This window comes from Netta rufina, assembly GCF_964035555.1.
Source record: "Netta rufina genome assembly, chromosome: 4".
Lineage (NCBI taxonomy): Eukaryota > Metazoa > Chordata > Aves > Anseriformes > Anatidae > Netta > Netta rufina.
In genome coordinates, this window is record NC_140127.1 from 6,060,899 (window position 1) to 6,081,312 (window position 20,414).

Sequence of the window (20,414 nt, forward strand, 5' to 3'; positions counted from 1 at the left end):
GCTGGGTGCATTTGACCTTTTTGACCTCTCATAATTGGGATTCCATGATTGATTAACAAACTTTTCTTTAGCAATTATACCTGTAAAAAAGAAATAATGTTAAGCAGCCTGATCTCTCCCTTTGCATCCTATGGGCAAGTTCTTTATATTTAACCTCATTGTTGTGTCATGTTTTTCAAATCATTGTTTTAAAATCAGATTTTGCATATGATAATTATTAATTAAATATTAATGGCAATGTAGTCTGTGGTCAGTCCTTGCCAAGATAAATTACTGGAATATCAAAAAAGAGGAATGGAGTAAGAGCAGAATCTCCAAAGTCTCTCTGGCCAATGTTACCTCTGCCCATCTATGCTCAGCACTCAGCTGTAGCTGGCACTTCCCAAAGTGGCACTGTGATTTTTACCTGTGCTTTGTCTGCCAGCCAGTTTTCTTCGCTGATTGTTGGTGGGTGATGCTGTATCGACTGCATGGCTCCCTTCTTGAAAGTTTAACCTTGTGCAAATGTTTCTTTCTACAAGTACAGCTGGGGCAAAGCCTTGGAGTATGACTAGTTTTCAGCAAGGAGGAATTCTTTGTTTTGTCTCACTGAAGAGTAGGAATAGTAAACTCTGTTTTCCTCTTTTTTTTTAATACACGTCCCATGCTTGAAGAATATTAGGAAGCAGTTACATAAATCATTGTTTTAATAACTTCACTGCTAATTATTTATCAGGTTTCTAACAATATGAGGTAAGCTGACATTTTCTGAAGGATACTTTAGAATTTTCCCCTGAGAAATGTGTAAGGAGTCAGCTTGCGAGTTCCCAAGGAGAAAATGATTTCAGGCTGTAGTTGTCCTGAATTGCAAGCTGTCTGTCTGAAGACATAGATGTAACTTCTTTTTCTTTTTACATAGTTTAACATTCACCCTGGTTTCCTTGGAGAGGAAGAATTGCAGTGGAAGTCCGTTTGGCAACCAGTATAAATACTTGGTGCAGTTTCCTGGGTAGCGGTTTTACTTCATACTTGGTTAAATAATCCATATTTTATAAATAGCACCTGTGCTTGTTGCAAAAAGGCCTAAGATTTGATTTTTTATTTTTTTTTTTCTCCTCTACTCCCCAGGTCTCTCCTACCCTATTTTTTTTTTCTTCTCTAAATGTCCCAGAGCTGTGCTGCCTTTGTTAGTACTCATTCAGAAAGTCTTGGATAAAAAGCAACTACAGCTTAATCCCAAAAAAGATGCATTTTCTAAATTGAAGGTCCTTGACCCCAAGTGACGTATGTGGTCACGTTGTAAAGAAGGAATTTCTCTCCCACTTACAGTTTGCATTAGGGTGTTATATTAAATTCCTGTTGCTTTTGTTTTAGAAGAGGGCAAGGTTGTATCTGGCAGTTGGTATTCTTTAGATTCTGCAATTTTCTTTATTTTGTCCTCAGAGTATTACAATTTCTTGTCAAAGAGGCAGTATTTATCGAGCGAACTGGATGCACTGATGGAAAGCAAGGAAGGCAGGCAAGATTGTTCTTGCTGCTTCTAGTTTCATTTCATATTGAAGCTTCTTGTCGGTGTTCTCAGGCACAAGCGGATTACGGCTCAACTCTGTAATTTAAAGGGGTTTCCTGCAGTGGTGAGAAGAGTTTACCTGTTTTATCATATCAGAGGCAGTAATAAATGAGACCTTGCTGCACATCTGCCTAGCTGCATGCAGGGAATAATTTGTCTTTTTGCTCTGCTGACTCAGCTGAGTCACTCAATCACATTATTCCAGGGAGACAGAGAGAGGTTTCCATAATAATCAGGCAATTAGGCTACTTAGGCAAGCAGAACCCACTTATATGGTATTTTTGTAGACGGCCTGCAACTGTGTACGGAGACATTTGGAGTAAGCTTACGAGTAAGAATGGTCAGCCACGGCTGTTTGCACTCTCCTTCATCTTCTTTGGCCTCTCTTCTCCTCTCCTTTCTGCAGCATCACCTCAAGCAAAGGGGGAGAGGAGATGTGAGGTGTAATGTATGGCCGGGCTGCAAGGTGGGTCATGGCTTCCTAAAAATGCCCTTTGCAATGCAGAACACTGCAGATTGAACTGGCCACAGAGCAGCACTGCTGGAAGCACGCACCTTGGTAATTTTGGGCTCCAGCTCTTTGTGATACTGGCATGGGTGCTGGGAGTGCGGTGGGACACAGGTGTGCAGTGTGGACTGGTGAGCGCTGCAGGAAGGGGAGGACAAGTGCAGCTTCCAGACCCAGGAATGGGGCAGGCTTAGTGCTTGGGAAGTAGAGGGAGATGGGGAGCATGGACAAGGGTAGGATGTTGGTATCTTGACTTGGAAATCTGAAGAGCTGAGTATGACGGCAAGGGAAAACTGAATTCAAGGCATAACAAGGAATTTGCAAGTGAGGTTGTGTAGAAAACAGTGACACTACAGTGTCTGCAAAATTTTAGAGAAAGTTCCTAATGTCTGCAAGTTTGGCTGCTCCTCCTTTTATAAGTAGTCCTGACTGAAAATCAAAATCTGTGTTACTCCTTGCTAATAATGATCATAAAAATGGCATTGGTTGTGGGGCTGAGGGAGTGAAAAATCAAACCTTTTTGGTTTTTATTATTGCTGTTGTTGTTACAATACTTCCCTGACTGTATAGGCCTCTTTCTGTCAGTAACAGTGGCTCTATGCATTATTCTTTCTCACTGGGTACAGGAGTAAAATGGCTTTTGCTATCGGGCCATCAGAATTCAAGGGAGCAATGGGACCCCATCTGTTTGAAAACAAACAAACAAAAAAATCCACCAAAAATAAACATGCAAAGGACAGAGATCCTAGGGGATTAAGTACTGCCTTCATCTACTCAATTACAAAGGATGTAAAGAAAAACATTTGTATGGAAAATGCTAAGTAGAAACATGCTAGTCATGATTGGTTTCATAAAACCTTTTAAATTATGTGACTAAAATCCATAGTGTTCGTTCTTGATCTTGTTTTCAGATGTTTCCTGAAAACTGTCTTTTTCTGTCATGAAAACTGCTTTTGATTTCAAACTGGAGTGATAACTTTGCCTGCCTGCCTGGCAAGGTGGCTATGGATATATCCTGAAGTGTCCAATTCTTGCTTATTCTCCCTCTTCTTTCTACCTGTTTTCATCTGACTGCTATGTTTTGATTTATCTAAAATAGTGTTACTCTATACAAATATATTTGCCCCAAAGCTTCTTTAGGACCATGACCTTGAATATTATGTTTACATGGAAATCACTTTAACATCACCTAAGTATCAGTAATGGAAGAAGGCTTAAAACCAAGCACAAAAGCAACATCTTTGCTACAGACTGATGTGATCTTTGATTCAGAGTTGCATCTGTTTGTGGTTGCTGTGTGAATCTGCTTTTGTCTGGTTTTGTTCCATCAATTCTTCAGATAACTTTTAAAACTTTTCTTCTAAGCTGGTTGAAAACATTATTTACTACTTATTCCTAGCCGTACATGCATACACTGATTTCAGAAGCAAAATCTTACATTCCAGAATCATGCAATGACATTGTCCATGAAGAATGTTTCCTTATGAAGGATTTGGGAACTATGAAAAGAATATTTTGCCTGAACCTCAGATTTTAATCATACTGACTTTCAGGCTGCAGTTCCTTCTGTATTAGATTTGTTGCAGCAAGCTATGCCAACTTCAAAGACAAAAGCGCGGGAGCCCTGCTTCTATTTAGATAAAGCTGTCCTTTCCATGGATAAAAAGTTGCTTTATAGCTCCTGTGTTTATCAGATGGGACTGTTAAGTTCAAGTTCAGCAGAACTAAAGATACTTGCTTATTTTCTCAAAAGTGTGTATCTTCATTTAATAGCAAGGGTGAAATGTCTGTAAGAGATTACAGCCTAATGGAAAAATAGATAGGAGTTATGATTGCACCAGCCACATGTCCTGGAGTGCTTTAATCTTTTTGAAGCTCGACTTCTAATTTGAGAATGTGTAAGCAGCTTTAGTTCTAATATTTTAAAAAAAAAAATAAAAAATTAATTCGTAATGCCTATTTCTTCTTATTAAGAGCAGTAAGCGCACATGGCTTAGCAATTCCCAGGCCTATTTAAAAATTAATGAGGTGAGAAGAGTAAATTCTTTACTTTGCAAGTACTTAGGGTGTTGTCAGGGAAACTTCTGGGACACAACGAGACCTCAAACTTTGGTTGAAGTGCTCTTTTCCCTGTATCATGCTGGTCTTCTCTGAGGAACAGCTTCTTATACCTGACTAGTCTAAAGTAAGATTCACCCCCAAAGGTAAGATATGCTAAAGTAAGTCGCTGTCTGTCAGCCACCTTCTCTTTCTCCTCCTATAAATGTTTGGCTGGGCTAAAGCAAAGAGGGTAATCCCTGAGGTAAGGTAGGCCACAGCTTGAACACTGATGTGGAAAAGAGCAGGGAAGGTGTGGAAAGTTGAGAAGAAAGTTTGGGTGGTTAGGGGCTGAGACAGCCTCAAGTCCAGTGCCAAAGTGCAGGTGTACGTATAGCAGGATGGTGGTATGAAGAGGAAGTGTGAGGAGGCCGTGCAGTACTACGGGCTCGGGGGAGAGTGGCTCAAAAGCTGGGAAGAGGAAAAAGGCTCTGGGGGTGCTAATCAATGCTTGCATGATTAGGTGGGACTGTGCCCAGATGGCCAAAAAGGCCAACGACATCCTGGCTTGTGTCAGAAATAGCGTAGCCAGCAGGAGCAGGGAGGTGCTCGTCCCCTGTACTCTGCTCTGGTGAGGCCACACCTCAAGTACTGTGTTCAGCTTTGGGCCCCTCGCTATCAGAAGGATATCGAGGCCCTGGAGCGTGTCCAGAGCAGGGCTATGAAGCTGGTGAGGGGCCTGGAGCACAAGGCCTGTGAGGGGCGGCTGAGGGAGCTGGGGGGGTTTGGGCTGGGGAAGGGGAGGCTCGGAGCAGGCCTCATTGCTCTCTGCAACTGCCTGAAGGGAAGGGGTGGGGAGCTGGGGGCCGGCCTCTGCTCACAGATAACCATTGATAGGACCAGAGGGAATGGCCAGGGGAGGTTTAGGTTAGAAATTAGGAGAAATTTCCTCTCAGAAAGAGTAGTCAGGCATTGGAAGGAGTTGCCCAGGGAGGTGGTGGTGTCGTGTGACACCTTGGTGTTAGCCTTGTTTAGCTTGTGCTGACTGACAGGAAAGTAGGAAAAATGTCTGATATGAGATAGGTTTATTACAAGATACCTCAGACGAAGTCATATTTTTAAATGTAATTAGAAAGTATGATCTTATAAGTGCGTGCATGTATTTCACTTTGCGATTTGAAGGAAATAAATTAGTCTGATAAAACAGCTGTTACTGGAGAGAATTTATTCAGCAATTCTCTTTCCCAGAAGTCTGTCAAGGAGCTTTAGGCCACAGCTTTGCTCAAAACTTATACAGAGATATTGGAACACAAAATAGACCATATAGGCAGAACTGGACACCCTAGATCAGGAGGAAAAAAAAGGCAAAATTATAACTAAAATTATGACAAGGGCAGTTGCAAGGTTCACAGTTGAATGTTTATCCTTATTTTTGTCCCATTTAATGGAAAAAAAGCTTGTCCTAGTTATTAAAAACTTATTCACAGTACAGATAATGTCTGCCTTTAGAACCCTTCTTGTGACTTCACGCTTTGTAAACAGGGGGAACATTTTTTTGTGTTATCATAAGGAAGTTCTTTTTGACAATTTTGCTTTCTGTTGTAAACTTCATAGACCTAATGCTTTCTTCATAAACTTATTATTTCCTGAGGTATTCATCCCATACGCAGAATGAGAATTGGCTAAATTAAAGTAGGAAGTGGTTGTGTAGTTGGAATCCACCACAATGAAAATGTTTCTCCAGAAGACCCGATTCAGGTCATAACAGCCAACTTCACCAGCATAATCTGCTTATATAACTCCTGACGGGGCTACCTGAGTGCTTGTTGTTACCAGCAGCCATCAGTTCCCCCTTCAAAGCTTGAATTCTTTTTGCAATGGACTTCCTTATTTTCCTTCCACATTGCTCCACAAATGTCCTCCTGAAGCAGAAGCTGTTGCTTGAGGAGGGTGTAGCGATGCCAGCTACCTTTAGTCATCAGACAAATGAAGTGTATTTATGTAATCACTACTTTTCTACATTGCTAAGTTTCTTGGATGTTGAAAACTTGTCTGATGTGACTTTTCCAGACATGGACTGTTGAATTCATTTGACAAGTCTGAAGTTTGTCAGAAGAGTTTGACATTGTTCCTCTTCCTCCTCCTCCTCCCCTTTGATCCAACTCTTTTTCATGGACTCCTCCTGGGGAAATGCAGATGCTCAGGTGCAGATGCACCCTGGCAGGTGGGATTCTACAGCAGCTGGGAGGTGGCTGTGTCCTCTGTCACACTCGTATTTTTGTTGAAACAGGTCTCCCTTAGGTGTTGGTCTGTTCTGTTGAAATACATAATATGTTACCTAGAAACTCAAGCATCTTTCTGATTATAAAGCATTGTGACCTCTATTATCCTGAACTTGGGAGGACATTAGGTGCTGAGACGAGAAATTTGGAAATTCTTGTGTTTTAAGTGTATTTGTGTACAACAGAAAAGCCAGTTTGGTGGGCTGATACATTCCCTGAAGCATACCTAAAGATTCTGTCTGTAATTTTGAGTACATTTTGATAATTTGTGTTACAGTAAAGGTGTTTATAACTGCACAAGGAGTGTCTAGGAAGTCTTTTCACAGAATCACAGAATTGTAGGGGTTGGAAGGGACCTCAAAAGATCATTGGGTCCAACCCCTTTTGCTGGGACATACCTCAGAAAAACATGTATGCTTATGCTCTCCTTAGTATGTTCATGGCCTTCTTCTCTAGAGTTGGAATAGTCCTCAGATTAAATGTGAAATTAATATTGTTTAGAACTGGAAGAAAAAAAAAAAAAAACTAGAGCCCATATGTTAGTTAAGCTAATGCTAATTAGTAATGCCTGTTTCCCTCAGCACATTACCCTTTTTCTCTTGAAATTTTTTATGTGCGCATAGTTTCTTGAATCTGTGTGACTGCTGCAACCTAAAACGAGGTGACATGGAATTGTTTTTTCAAAGGAGAAAACTTGGTACTGTGGTACCAAAATGTATTTTGAGTGTGCTATATGTACTCATTCTCAAAAGTAATACAGTGTAACATTATATTTGAGGCTGTCCTTTTTTTTTTTTTTTTTTTTTTTGGCTTTCCATAGTCGATCTCTGTATGCCTGTGCTCATGTTCTGAACAACCATGGGGTGTATGAACAGATCTTTATGATGAAATGATTGGCTATTTAGTTTGTCGTCTTCCTCAAGAATAAGACAACACAGTCTGAAGGTCTTTCAGAAGATGCTCCCTGTAACATATCCTAGCTATTCTGTTTGTTCCTGTCTCTTGACAAGCCAGAAAAACTCACTGGGAACAGCTGTAGACTTGGTTATAAACAACTTTTGCCTCTGTTTGACCTTCTGCACAATAGGAGCTTTTAACAGTTGCACAAGACAAACCAGTCGAGTTGTAAGATGACAACGCTTTATAAGCCTATCGTTGATGTACCTAACTCTTGGAGTAAGTTGAGTTCCATAATGGTTTTTTGTATGCATAGCCAACATGTTAACTCTGTATCTGCTGGATTAAAGCATAATGAAAATAAGCTGCTTTAAAATTTACCCGTGATTTTTCAGATTGAGGCAATGGCGATAACAGAAAATAAAATCTTCCTGCAGAAGACCATAAATAAGTGCAATTTATTAACTCCTTAACACCATGGCGCATGCTGATGTATTTTTAATTGCATAGCGTATGAAAGTTCTCAAAACTTGCACTTTCAACAGTTAATGAAGGACCATCTAGTTCTTTTGGATGCAAGTGTAGTTGTAATGGCACGTAGTTTCAGCATGTAAAACAACCTGAAGGAAGGACAAAAAGTTTCTTCAAACACTTTACAATGTGCTCATCACAAGATGGTTGTATTTTTTCTGTTGCGGTTCAGAGTTTTGTATGTGTTGGCAGTTATAAAAGTACAGGATATCTACATTCTTTATTATTTACAAAAATAAGGGGGATTTTTTTTTTCTTTATTTAGAAGTGTGTGAGCTTTTAAGAACATGAATTGAGAAAAGCACTGCAGAAATGTTACTACTTAGGAATATTTCTGAGATAATTCACAATGAAGGTTCTCTTATGAAAAACAATTTAAGTATTATTAAAGTAGTTGTTGGAATATTAGCAGGTTTGATACCCTACTAAAGAAAAAGGAACAGATTTTTTTTGCATTATGATATTTTATTTTTTCTTCAGGTTTGGTTTTATTTAAAAGTAACTCTCTATGTTTTAAACTGGGGAAATTCCATGGTGTTTCAAAATACACAGTGAAAGATTTAGGGCATTTTACACGTCTGTCAAGACATGGAGACAGAAGGATCAAGAAGGGTTGTATAGGACTATTTCTAACATTTCTGATGTCCTGATCTTGGTCTGATCTTCAGGCTGAAGGTTGCACCTGATGTTTAGATAGTTCTGTAGCTTACAGTGGCGTTCCTGCAGTTTCTGTGCCAAGTCTCCAGGTGCTACCCTTCTTTCATTCTCTAAGCCGTAGCCATTTCAGCTTGTCTTCTCAGAGGGTGCTTCACAGCCAGTTTGCTTCACTTCTTCTGATGCTGAGAAATGTTCTGAGAGTTTTCTGAGCCCCTCAGCCAAGGTGAATTGTGATTTGTTAATGAAAAAATTAAAACAGTTTGCACTGATCATTGAACAATTTTATTTTCAAACTACTTCGAAAGAAAATAGGGCTGTATTTCTTGGATAGGCATTTGGCACTGCTCTGGAGCTTTTCTGTATGGATAGTCCAACTCTGATGACTTCAGAGTTTCCATCTAACTGGGTTGTTATACTTTGAGGTTGTCAAATGAGTAGAGGATTCAAAGAATGCTATGCCTTTAATTCTATCACCTTTAATATTATTTTTCTCCTTTTAAAGTCTAGGGATTCTATCAAGCTGGATGACCTGAAAGCAGAGGTGTCACCGCGTATTTCAGCAGAAGATCTGATTGACCTGTGTGAATTGACGGGACCTAGTCATTCCAAAACACCTGTAAAGAAAACAAAGCCTAGCAAACCAAAGCTGCTGGTGGTGGACATTCGTAACAGTGAAGAGTATCCTTCAAATCCAAGTGCTGGTCTTGCCAAATCATGCTTGCATCAATTACCTTCACTTTGTCTGCAGGCAGTGTAATATTGGAATGGTAAAAAAAAAAAAAAAAAAAAAAATGGGAAGGGATGTGTCCAGGTACAGTGGAAGAACTGAAGGCTGATTTATTTTTTTTTCGTGGGGAGTCCTGGTTTGTAGAGAAGAGTAGGGATGTATTTTTGCCTTCACGCTTGAGGCTGTGGTTGTAATGAAGCCTCTTTGTACCAATAGCACAAGTGCTTTGATACCACTTGTTTTTTTTTTTTTGTGATAGGTGTTGTTAGCAAACCTCCCTCACAGAACATGACCAGTATTTCGGAAAAGTGGGAGACTTCCCATGTTAGTGGAAGGGACCTGGAGAAGAGTTGATAGGGACTGGCAATGCACATGAGCTCAGTGGAAAGTCAGTTCTCTACCGAGAGCCTTCTCTCTACTGTCAGGTAATGTAGCCCAATGGCTGTCCTAACTTGTCATCTAGTTTGCTTATAACCAGCTTAAACATATCTTGAAGCTATATTTTTATCAGGATTGCTACACGGTCTACACCATACTCTTCTGTTTTTCAAATACATACTACTGCATGCATGGAGGAATTTTTTAATTGTTTTTCTGTATTGGCATAGTTAAAGGGCTGGATTCGCTTGTTTTTCGGAAGGGGGATGCCTTCTTACCGGATGTGTTTTGCCAGGAACAAGCATGTTCATCAACATCCATCTAAAAGTGGGAACAATTACATGTTTTTATTTAAGGTAACTCATAATGTTCTATGGGAGTACTGAGAATATACTTGTTTTGTATCATTTTTTTAAGTACTGCTCCTTTCATAATAGTAAAGGTGATGTAGATTGTTGCTTTTGCCGGGAGGTGTACTCTTAGTTTGCTGTGTAGCAAGCTGTAATTTGTAAGGATCAAACAGTTCTCAGTAGAAAAATCATAAAAGAATTGGGAGTCTTAGTCCAACTTCTGCTTCCAAAAAAAGGAGGAGCATTCATATTACGTATGTCTGGCTTATTAAACATTTCCAGTGACAGATTCAGCCACTGGGAAAAAACTTCCCTATGTCTGACAATAGACTGCATGTGTATGAGACAAGAATAAATACTAGGCAATGAAGCGAATGTCCAAGAGTTATAAGCTTCCATGCTTTCTAAAAGGAAAAGTACAGTTGCTGTTAAAGCTCTTGGATGATATTATTTCCCTCTAATGGTGAACCAATGCTAAATATTTGAGCTAAAGTATATAGTAAAAACTTAAATACAATTTTTGCTGTGTAAATAGGTGTAAATATATTGTTTACATAATGAAGAGGATAGTATAACTTGATTATTCTAGATAAAAACTCTTGTTTTCAGGGAGTTATAACCTTATTGTAAGCCATACTTGAACCTGTAATGTGGTCTGCTGCAGCACAGATAAAACGAAGTGATCAAAGGAATACAAAAAAAAAAAAGATACTTTTTTTCTATTGCTTGCATGTAGTTATTTCATTCATTAGCTAAGGTTTCCAATTAAGTAGAATGTCATCAGTGTGACTATTTTCTAGACTTCTGTGGCCTATTTTGCTCCTGGAATTAGCCTGTTGAAAATGTGGTTCTCCTGTGTTTGTTTTTTGTTTTTTGTTTTTTTTTTTGTTCTTTTTGAGGCTGTGTTCCAAGAGATCATTTCTCTATCAAGAGAAAAAAGTTTAAAAGAGAAAGCCCTGGAATTAAAAGCTCTAAAAGGTTATTGCTACTGTATAAAAAGCTTTGATACTACTGAGTTAAATAATGTTTTTATTACAACATGCATCACTGTGGTGTTAATTATTTAAGCTGCTTACTAGAAATCATCAAGGAGAAAGCAGGTGGAAAGCAAGTAATATGAAATGCCTAGACTGTAATCATTGTACTGAAAGACTATTATCTGTGTACAGTAATGGATTTATTTGTATTACAATCAAGATCAAAGGCAAGGTGCTTGTTTAAGTTTTTCTGTAGCCTTCCTAATAGCTTGATAATAGGTTTTACTCTACTGTTGTACTAATCCTATTCTATTCATGTGGAGTAGATTCAAAATTTCAATTATTTGGAAGCTATTTGACTGCTGTGAAGTGGTTTTGTGAGGTAATTTTTCATATTACAAAACTTCGATCAGTCTTTCACTTTATATTTCGTAAACGAGGAGGCATGCTGGAGAGAGAAAATCTCTGTAGTTCAAGCACATTTTAATCACTGTCGGTGTTGTTTCAGCATGGTCGGAGTCTATGGTGGTAGAGTAAGGTGTGATTCGCTGCAGTAAGACCTACTTCCTTCTGCTTGTAACCTGCCGTTTAAGTATTGGGTTGACTTGAATCTTCCAGATGTTAGGAGGTAGGGAATGTCATTTTAGAAACACCAGCCTGGTCGGTAATAAAATTACCCCACAAATGATTTATTTTTTATGTCAGCTGTAGAAGAAACTTACAGTGTGTAGAACACTATTAAACTGGCATCAATTCTGAATATACATAGGAAACCATAGGAATAACGTGTTCACTGTCTTATTCTCGCAGTACAGAAACAGTCTTTGTCAAGTTAGGTGATAATGTTGGCAAATGTATTGCTTTTCTTTAAAAAAAAAAAAAAAAAAAAGTTACTCTGAGCATTTAGGCACACTCAGTAGCATGAGCATAAGCTGCTAAGTATATCCACAGTCACATTCTGTGTAAATAAATGTCATTTCAGACCTTTTACCCTGATTAGTAGCTATCAGAATGATGCAGTTACAAATTAAGGGTGGGGAGGGATGTACCTGCACCCCTGAAATGGTGAAGGAAGGGATGTCATAATTTTCCCTTACCAAACAGTAATAAACTGATAATACTTATGGATGGTATGTGATCATCTTTGTTGTTTCAGATGTTTTAACAGAGCCGTGTTTTTTCCCACACAATAGTAATGATGAACGTAAAGCTGAGACTTACAGAAGTCACAAGAAATGTATACTAGTATTAACCTAAGTCAGCTAAATCTTACCTCCATTTAAGGCTGCTCCTTTAAAAACAGGAATTCTAAGATATATAATCAAATCTAGTAGCTTTCTGCAAGTATGGTAATAAAGGGTGACTAATCTGGATATTTGACATTGTGTATATTTTCACAGAAGCTTGCAGTTTCCCAGCTCTTCAAAGCTTTTCTTATTTACTGTTGGGGTAGGAAGTATTCCATGAATGTGCATACTGTCTATAAAAGTAATTCAGAGGTTTATTAAGGTCTTGACACTTTTTGGAAACTCAGTAAAAGCTAAGTAGTAGTGATCCAGCTGAATTTTTATTGAGGAGATTTTTACATTCATTACTTGTTCAGAAAATCTCACCGAACAATCATCCTCTGAGAGTAAAGCACAATTTAACAACATCTCAGCATTGCTGGCATTCATATGTGAACTGTTTTCTGTGTAAGACCCAATATGTGCTCACTGCTACTGGGATTGCAGGTAAATATAAATGATGCCCTCTGGATCTGAATCATAGGGGGGCTTGTGAGGAGTTGGCAGGAAGTTTAAGAAAATTTCCCAATAATCCCGATTTAGTAATGGTTCTCATTTTAAGTAAATTTGCATGAAACTCCTTTGGAAGGGATGCTTCAGCTGCTCACTGATATTTGGTTCCTGTGATTGGACTAGAGCAGCTGGATTGAAGTAAAACCCGCAGAAATGTACATACTGTGAATACTGGGTCCTTAGTACTGTTGCATTTAACAGATCAGTTCCTGTAGTGCCATGCTGTATCTTTTATGAAAGAAACTCTTGATTCTCTCCATTTTTCTGTGTAGTGTCAGAAATTGTTTTGTCTCTGTGTAAGTAGCAACTGAGGTTTGTCAAAATATACCGAGACAAAAGACCAGCATTGTTGTATCACATCAGCCAGGAGGAAGAGCAGGTTCATCTTACAACTATGCATGTGCCACACATTTCTCTGCCTTTCAGATGTCCTTAACTGTTCTTCCTAAGCTTTAACCGTGGCCACATTTCTGGCAGCATCAATGTCCCATTTGCATCAGCATTTACTGCGGAAGGAGATCTCATCCAGTGCCCAGCAACTGCCACACTCCAGAGCTTTAAAGGAAGAGTTGTGGTGATCGTAGGAAATGCAGTGAAGAATACAGCTGCTGTAAGTCTATTGATATAATATATATGTTTATATTTAGAAATGCATAACAGGAATTAATGCATACAGTAATCATAAATACTAAGTTTGGATAATTTAGGCATTAGTAACTGGGTATCACCACAGGATTTGGGGCAGGGGGGTGATAGGTTCTGCTTCTAGACAGAAATATTTACAGTGGTCAACATCTGAGAAAGTTAACATTTTGAAGTGAATTATTTAGCATTTTTTCACCTTTAAAATCTTTATGTTGGAATGTTATGAAAGTGACATCGCTTCTAACGTGCATCAAGATCTATTTTTCAAAAGTGACTTGGGTTTAACATTTACTTTTTGCAGTGTTATTAAGTATATACAAGGTAAGTAGGGAGCAACATGCATGTTGTATTTGAACTCCAAGGGAAATAAGATACAGTTCATATTCTCCAAGTAAGAAATAACATACTGATTAATTTTATAGAATCATTTAGCTTAGGTAATTCTGCTCATTTAAGAGAAGAATGGTTCATACAGCTGTCTTCCATATGATACTTTGACTAGATAGGGAGGATATTGGGATTTGCCTACTAATTTCTTTAAATTTTTAATGGTGTTGTGAACCAGCAGAATAATAAATAGAATTATTTCTGTTTCTATTCTTTGTCTCTGGTGAAGTGAACATATTTTACTGCAAAGGTGTGCTTTTAGGTTCAGTATACCTTTAGTTCACCACAGTCTCTTAAGCTTATTTACTCAGACAGCAAGAACTCATCTGCATAACAAATGTTTTGTTGTGTTTTTTATGCATATAGGGAGTTGTAAGTAGCATGAGAAATTTCTTTCATTAACCTGTTTCATCGTTTAGAAAATGAACTTGTGATATGTACCCTATTTTTAAACAGTAGCAGAGGTGGTATAAAACAGACTGTACAGCACATCAAATGGTTTCAGTCCGTGAGTATCTAGGTTTCTGTATTAGACCTGGGTAAGTCCATGATAAATATTTCAACATGAAATCAATCAATTTGAATAATCACAATGGCTCACTAAATGCTGAATGCATAAATTGCCCCTCAGTGGAATAAATACAAAATGCATAAAATGCTAAGTGCCAAATGGAGATGATTTAATGGACACTTGACACCTTTGATGGTGGGCTATGCAGCAGCTTTCAATAATTACATTTTAAATCACTGAACATCCTAATTTATCTCAGTAAGAGTCTTACTATTCGCTAACCTCCTGAGGAATGGGAACAGAAAAAACAAAATGCTTTCATTTTCAGTAATGACTGTCTTTATGGAAGATAACCCACATACTAGCAAGTCATTTTCTGGGAGTTTTTTTTGCAGGACCAGTCAGAAATGTTGAATCTGAAACAGAGAAACACTGTAAGTGTCTAGAACAGAATAAAGAAACAACCTGAAACAAGTATCTGTAGGAAAGAAAGGACAGAGGCTTTACAGTATGGGTTGTGGGTTACACTGTAGCTAAGAAGAGCAGATTTTTTGTCTCATATAACATAGTGACAGTTCTAATGCAATCTTGGATTTGTTTTAGCTTTTAAATGCTTCATTAAATGGAAAATCAAACTTTTTCTTTGCTATGCACTTCTACACAACTTCGTGTTCTTAGTGAGTCCAAGCACTTCAGCCATGTATAAGGAATATGCCTTATCATTATGCAGTCTTGCTACATCTGAGACAATTGTTACCATGTTTGCATACAACTGTAAATATACATATATTATACATATATTTACAGTCGTGTGTGTGTATATATATATAAAAAAATAACAACCTCAATTAAACCATGTTGCTAGAACTTAGAGGTCCTTACTTTTGTAAGTTTTTTGTTTGTTTGTTTGTTTTTGTTTTGTTTTGTTTTAAGGCCAGTTTCAGTTTTACTCTGCACAGGTTGCATGGAACTGTCTGCTGCTATTTGTGAGTGTAACCAATCCAAAAATACCTAGCTTGAGACTAGACAAAAATAATAACTATTGCTGTCTTGAATTTTTGCAAAGTAATCTAATAGTATGAATGTGTGGAAACAAAAACAATATTATCCAAATAACATAGTAACATCTGAACATCTCTTAGTGTTACTAAGAGATGTTCAGAATAAAATATATCTTTTCTAAACAGAATTATGTATTTCCAGTTGAATATGAATTAGCCACAAATGTTTTTCTTCACCATAAAGGAGAATTTTTCAGAAGTGTTGACCGATATTTACTCTACTAAAAATACAGAGATTGGCACCTCCAAATGTGTTACTTAAGTTTATGCAGGGCTGTGTGGGTGTCAGAATTATCCAAAAATATTATTGATTTATAAGGCTATTTGTAATTAGGAGACTGAATCTTTCAATTACATTTCATATTAGTAATCTGCTTAGCACCACAGAAGTAATAAAAGAAAAAAGGCAACATTGAGTGTATTGAACAGACTTGCAGAAAGCTCCTTTTATTTCCATTTTCACACTTCTTTTCTGTCTCGTGTATTTGATTTGGTGCCAGATGATAAAATATTTAAATTGGAAAGAAAAAGCTGTCTAGAACTTGATAGGCAAGAGGGGAAAAGAGAAAACTTCCCAGTGGCCCCGCTCCAGAAGGAGACAAAGCAGCCAGCAGTGCCCCAGACTGGCTTTAGCAGAACACTTCCTTCGGACAGAATTAAAACAGGGTAATCCTACTTGTTAAGCAACTTAATTTACTCGCCTTGAAAGCTAAATGAATAGGTTGTCTGGTGCATGAGAACCTTATGAATACACCGTTAGCAGCACAATGGTGTCGCAGAGAGGCACTTGCACTGGGCATGGTGCAGCAGTGCTTGGCAGGCGCTTGTGCTCTGCAGCACGTCCCTTCCTAAAGGCTGGTTCTCCCGTTGTGCTGGCCTTTCTTCTCCTGGGGGATCCCAGGCACTTGTTAGCAGAGCAGAAACTTGTTCGTCTCTCAAGACCGTATAAAAGGTGTTATGCTCGAATTAACCAGCCAGATTCTGGTTTGATTGTTAACTTAAATACGTTAAGCAGCAGCATCTCTTAAGTGAATTAAATTCCCCTTTCCCACATCCACTGATACGAGTACCGTGAAAATTCCAATCCAGACGAAGAATCGTTACAGTTGGCAGTATAATGGTCAAGTGCTCAAGAGGAGCACTTTCTGTTTTTGTTTTTTTTTTTTTCATGCACAGCAAATAGCATTTTGGTGCTCATTAATCTGTCTCCCCTGACTTTTGTCATTTCTGAAATCTGAGATACAGTGTGTGAAAAGGTAGATCACAGTTACAGACACGTAGGAAAGGCATTAGTTTGGGTTTTGGGGAAGGGTGACATTACTTCTTCATTTCCCATTCATTAGCCAACTTCGAGGTGGTATTTTCTGCTCCCATTTGCAACTTTTTGACTGTATTATTGTGATGAAAACTGAAACTAGGATGGGAGAAATAACTTATCTGATATCAAGTCATGCTGCAGCAGCTCAGTTTTGAACCTGACTTACTGCTTCTTGTGTGGTACAGTTAAGATAAATTTGTTGTTGTGTTTTTTTGTTTGTTTGTTTTGTTTTTTAATGAAATGCTTTAATAGAATAAAGTTTATAGAACTCTAATATGTGTAATAACTAGAAACTCATTTATTTCTTGCCGTCAAAAAAAAATGCAGGCAAGCTGTATGCTGAAACTTAAAGAAATCTGTATAGTAAGCTAATGAATTCTAAATGGGAATGTTTTAACTTGTGATTGTTACTTTTGTTTAAAATCTGGGTAAGTTATGTTGCTATAAATACATTGTCTAGACAATTTCTACAAGTCAGTGAAGCAAAGTTGTCTGTCTCATTGTGTCACAGAGTAGCTAATAGTTAAAATGTATGAACTAGCTCCAAAGCAAAGGCAAGTGGTGCAGGATTTCCATGAGATCTTACTGACCTTTTTCAAGGCAAGAGGGAGAGGGTCAAGTTCAAGATTCTTTTTGTATAACACAGTTCTAGCCTGAAAAAAAAAAAACACAACAGCAGCTCTTTCTATGGGGAAGTAACATTTTTCTCTAAATGTAGATGCTGATCTGTTAACATAAAATCTTTCCTCTTGCTTAAAAATGTTGGGTAAAGAAAAAAAGATAATAGAAAACATTTATTTTATGGCACTTGGGAGACTGATACCAAAACTTTTTTTTTTCTTCATATATAATTTAACAGTGAATATGAACTGGAAGTGTTGTTTTGTTTTGTTTTGTTAAAAAAAAAAAAAAAAAAAAAAAGTCCAGAGAATGTAAAACTAAAATGTATTCTCCATCCACTCATACTCTTTTTTTTTTTTTTTTCATTGTTAAAAAGCTGAATGCAGTAGAATACATGTTCGGGCCCATATTGACATAAAGTAGTTCCTTGTGTTTGTGTTCTTGTTCTTGATTGTCTCGGCACACTGCAGAGATGTGCTTCTTATTATATGAAGGCTGAGATGCATAGGTAAAAGTGTCTAGTTACTGCTGTGGTGATGTTTCATTGTTGGCTTTTTTTTGTTGTTGTTAACTTTTGTGTTGTTTGTTTTGTTTGTTGTTTGTTTTTTTTTGTTGTTAAGGCCTTTTAAAGAAGCTTTGCCAAAGAAGCAAGTCCCCGCATGTTCCAGCTTGTTTCTTCTTATAAACCTGCTGTAAAAAACAAATGGAAACCCATGGGATTTCATAGGGTTGTCTGAAAACTAGGTGTTATGTAGCATACTAAAAGGCAGATGAGTTCATGCTTCTGAAGACAAATACAATTACTTAGAAGGGCCCCCTGAAAATTTTGGAGTGGAAATTTTGGAGTGAAAATAAATAGAAATTAGACAATTAATTTCTTGAGATGTTTTCACTATCTATCTAATGTATTCTGAATTTCCTTGTAAATTATTAAAAATTATTAAATTATTAACAAAAATTTCCTTGTTGCTTAGCAGAAAAGCAATTGAGCAAGTGGGATGAAAGCTGAAGGTATTTTCTCTTTGCAAAAAAGGAAGGGCTCCTTATGATTCCCAGAATGGCTCTTTCATCTGGTTGAGTTGTTAAGGCAGCACCATGCAGTCTGGGTTTAGATTCAGAGCCTAGTGGCATCATCAGGTGTCTTTTTGCCACCTTTAAAGAAGAGATAGGCTTCGTTAATCAGCAGCAGTCCTGCTGGGTGTCTCTACCTAGGACATGCTAAATAATCTTCATTATTTTATTCTGTAAAGTCTGTATTTTGTTTAGTCTGGTTTTGTTTTTGTAACATGTACACATGTTTATTTTTTTCTTAATCAGCAGAAAGTTAGCTCAGCTGCTGTTGCCAGAACACTGCTCTTCACACAGCCCAAGAAAGGCGCTTGGGCTGCAAGCCAGCAGTTGTGCTATGCTGTTGTAATTCTGTGTACATTTGGAGGGAGGGTCAAGGACTTACATCTTGGAGTTTAAGAGGAAACAGGACAAAACTGGCCATGTAGGTTTGCCATCAATGATGTCTAAAAGCTGGCAGTTTTTATATGGATTTGCTGTAGGCTGCCTAATCAGCTGTCCATCTAGTTAAAAAACACAAGACTTCAATTTGGGTAGTGTTACTAAAAATTAAAGCAAAGTGCAAAGAAAGGTTTTATACTTCCAAGCATTTCTTTGAACATTTCTCCGCATCTAGGACAGACTTTAGACAATTTTACAAAAAAGCCATCCTAAAAATAAAGTGAAGAATAAAGTGAAGTGAACAGAATTTCTTTGGACACATAAGGGGGAAAGAGAGAGGCTCATGCTCTCTTTTTTATGCTCAGGCCACATGTGTTATGCGTCCCTTCACTAACAGCTTTTCTATTTTCTGATCAAAAACTAGAATAGGTATGCTTTTTGCAGTTTAATTGTACAGTCTATTCAGCTGTATTGGGTGCATTGCTTATATTTTGGTCAGTATAAGCTGTTAACAGCAGCTAAAACTCTACAGATGAGTTTTCATTCAGGTTCTCACTCTCAGCTGTTTTGTGTGTTTGTGTGTAACATTACATTTCTAAATGGAAGATTAAACATGCAGGTGTTAAAAAGTTTCTCCTTGGAGAAATGTGAGTCTTTGCTCGTACTTTCTCAGTAAAATCTATCCCAAAACCAGCTATTAAATATCTGTTTGTCTAGGCTTATTTTCAAATCTTTGCATTTGAGTCCTTAAGTTTCTGCTGTATTTTTGTACTGATGGAATGGAAAGTGTTCCTTTTTGGCTAGGTCTGTATGGGAAGATTTTTTTTTTTGATCTTACTAGAGTAAGTTCTCTTTTTCCTTTTTTTCTTTTTTTCTTTTTTTTTTTTTTAATCATAGTATGTGTCTGTGTGAAGTTGTGCTCCTTGTGTTTTGTACTTCATACTGTTACTGTTAGTCAGGCATTGTTTTGTTGGTTTGGGAAACTTCAGGTGACTCTCTCACCTTGGTGTTAAAGTGCCTTTTCACTTCTCTGAAACCTTTTAATAGAAGAAGAACCTGACTAAAATTAATCTTGTGCTGGGTCTGCTTTCTGACACGTGGAAAGGGTTGGTTTAAATAAATAATAATTACAAAAAGCTCTGATGACCATGATGTGCCTTCAGATTGGCTAACTCTTTACTGAAATCATACAGCAAAGCAGACTGCACTCCCTGATGGGTTTGTCCAATATGTTTGTCCAATAACAAAGGAAAAAACCAACAATCTTATGATAGTAGATAGCAATACCACAGAATTTGGTTAACATCTCTTCCAGCTTCTCATGTACCTCCCTTTCTTCTGACTCCTTTGGTGTACGATGTTACACCTATACCCCGATAACATTGGTCACAGCAGTCCTTTTTGATAGCCTGGTACAGTAAGTTACTCCTCCTTCCCTCCCAGCTTGCCCTTTAATTACTACCTGTCACAGGAATGTCTGTGAAAGTGAATAATGTGTACGGAACAACCCCTGTGGCTGCCCTGAAGGGAGCTGGGAACAATGCTGCTCAAGCTGTGTGCTGTTATTAAGGCTCTTTGCTGCAGACAGTCTGAAAGTGTGATGTGCCTAGTGTAATACGCCCAGCACACTTGAAAGCTGTGATTTTACTGCTTGGAACAGAGGAGTAGAAACATTTTGATAAATGCTCCTTTGGTGAATATCAGTTTCCCGTTTTAAACTGTGCAGATTA

General features: G+C 37.9%; 1 protein-coding gene across 5 annotated transcripts in view; it reads left to right on the top strand.

The window, feature by feature from the left end:
• TBCK (TBC1 domain containing kinase) overlaps nucleotides 1-20,414 on the top strand; it is a 105,106-nt gene that overhangs the window by 79,711 nt on the left and 4,981 nt on the right. For all 5 annotated transcript variants that reach the window (XM_084285701.1, XM_084285704.1, XM_084285703.1 and 2 more), the window contains 2 exons: nucleotides 8,964-9,139; nucleotides 13,143-13,302. In XM_084285701.1, the coding sequence (XP_084141827.1) occupies nucleotides 8,964-9,139; nucleotides 13,143-13,302 (336 nt within the window). The remainder of the gene's footprint in view (nucleotides 1-8,963; nucleotides 9,140-13,142; nucleotides 13,303-20,414) is intronic.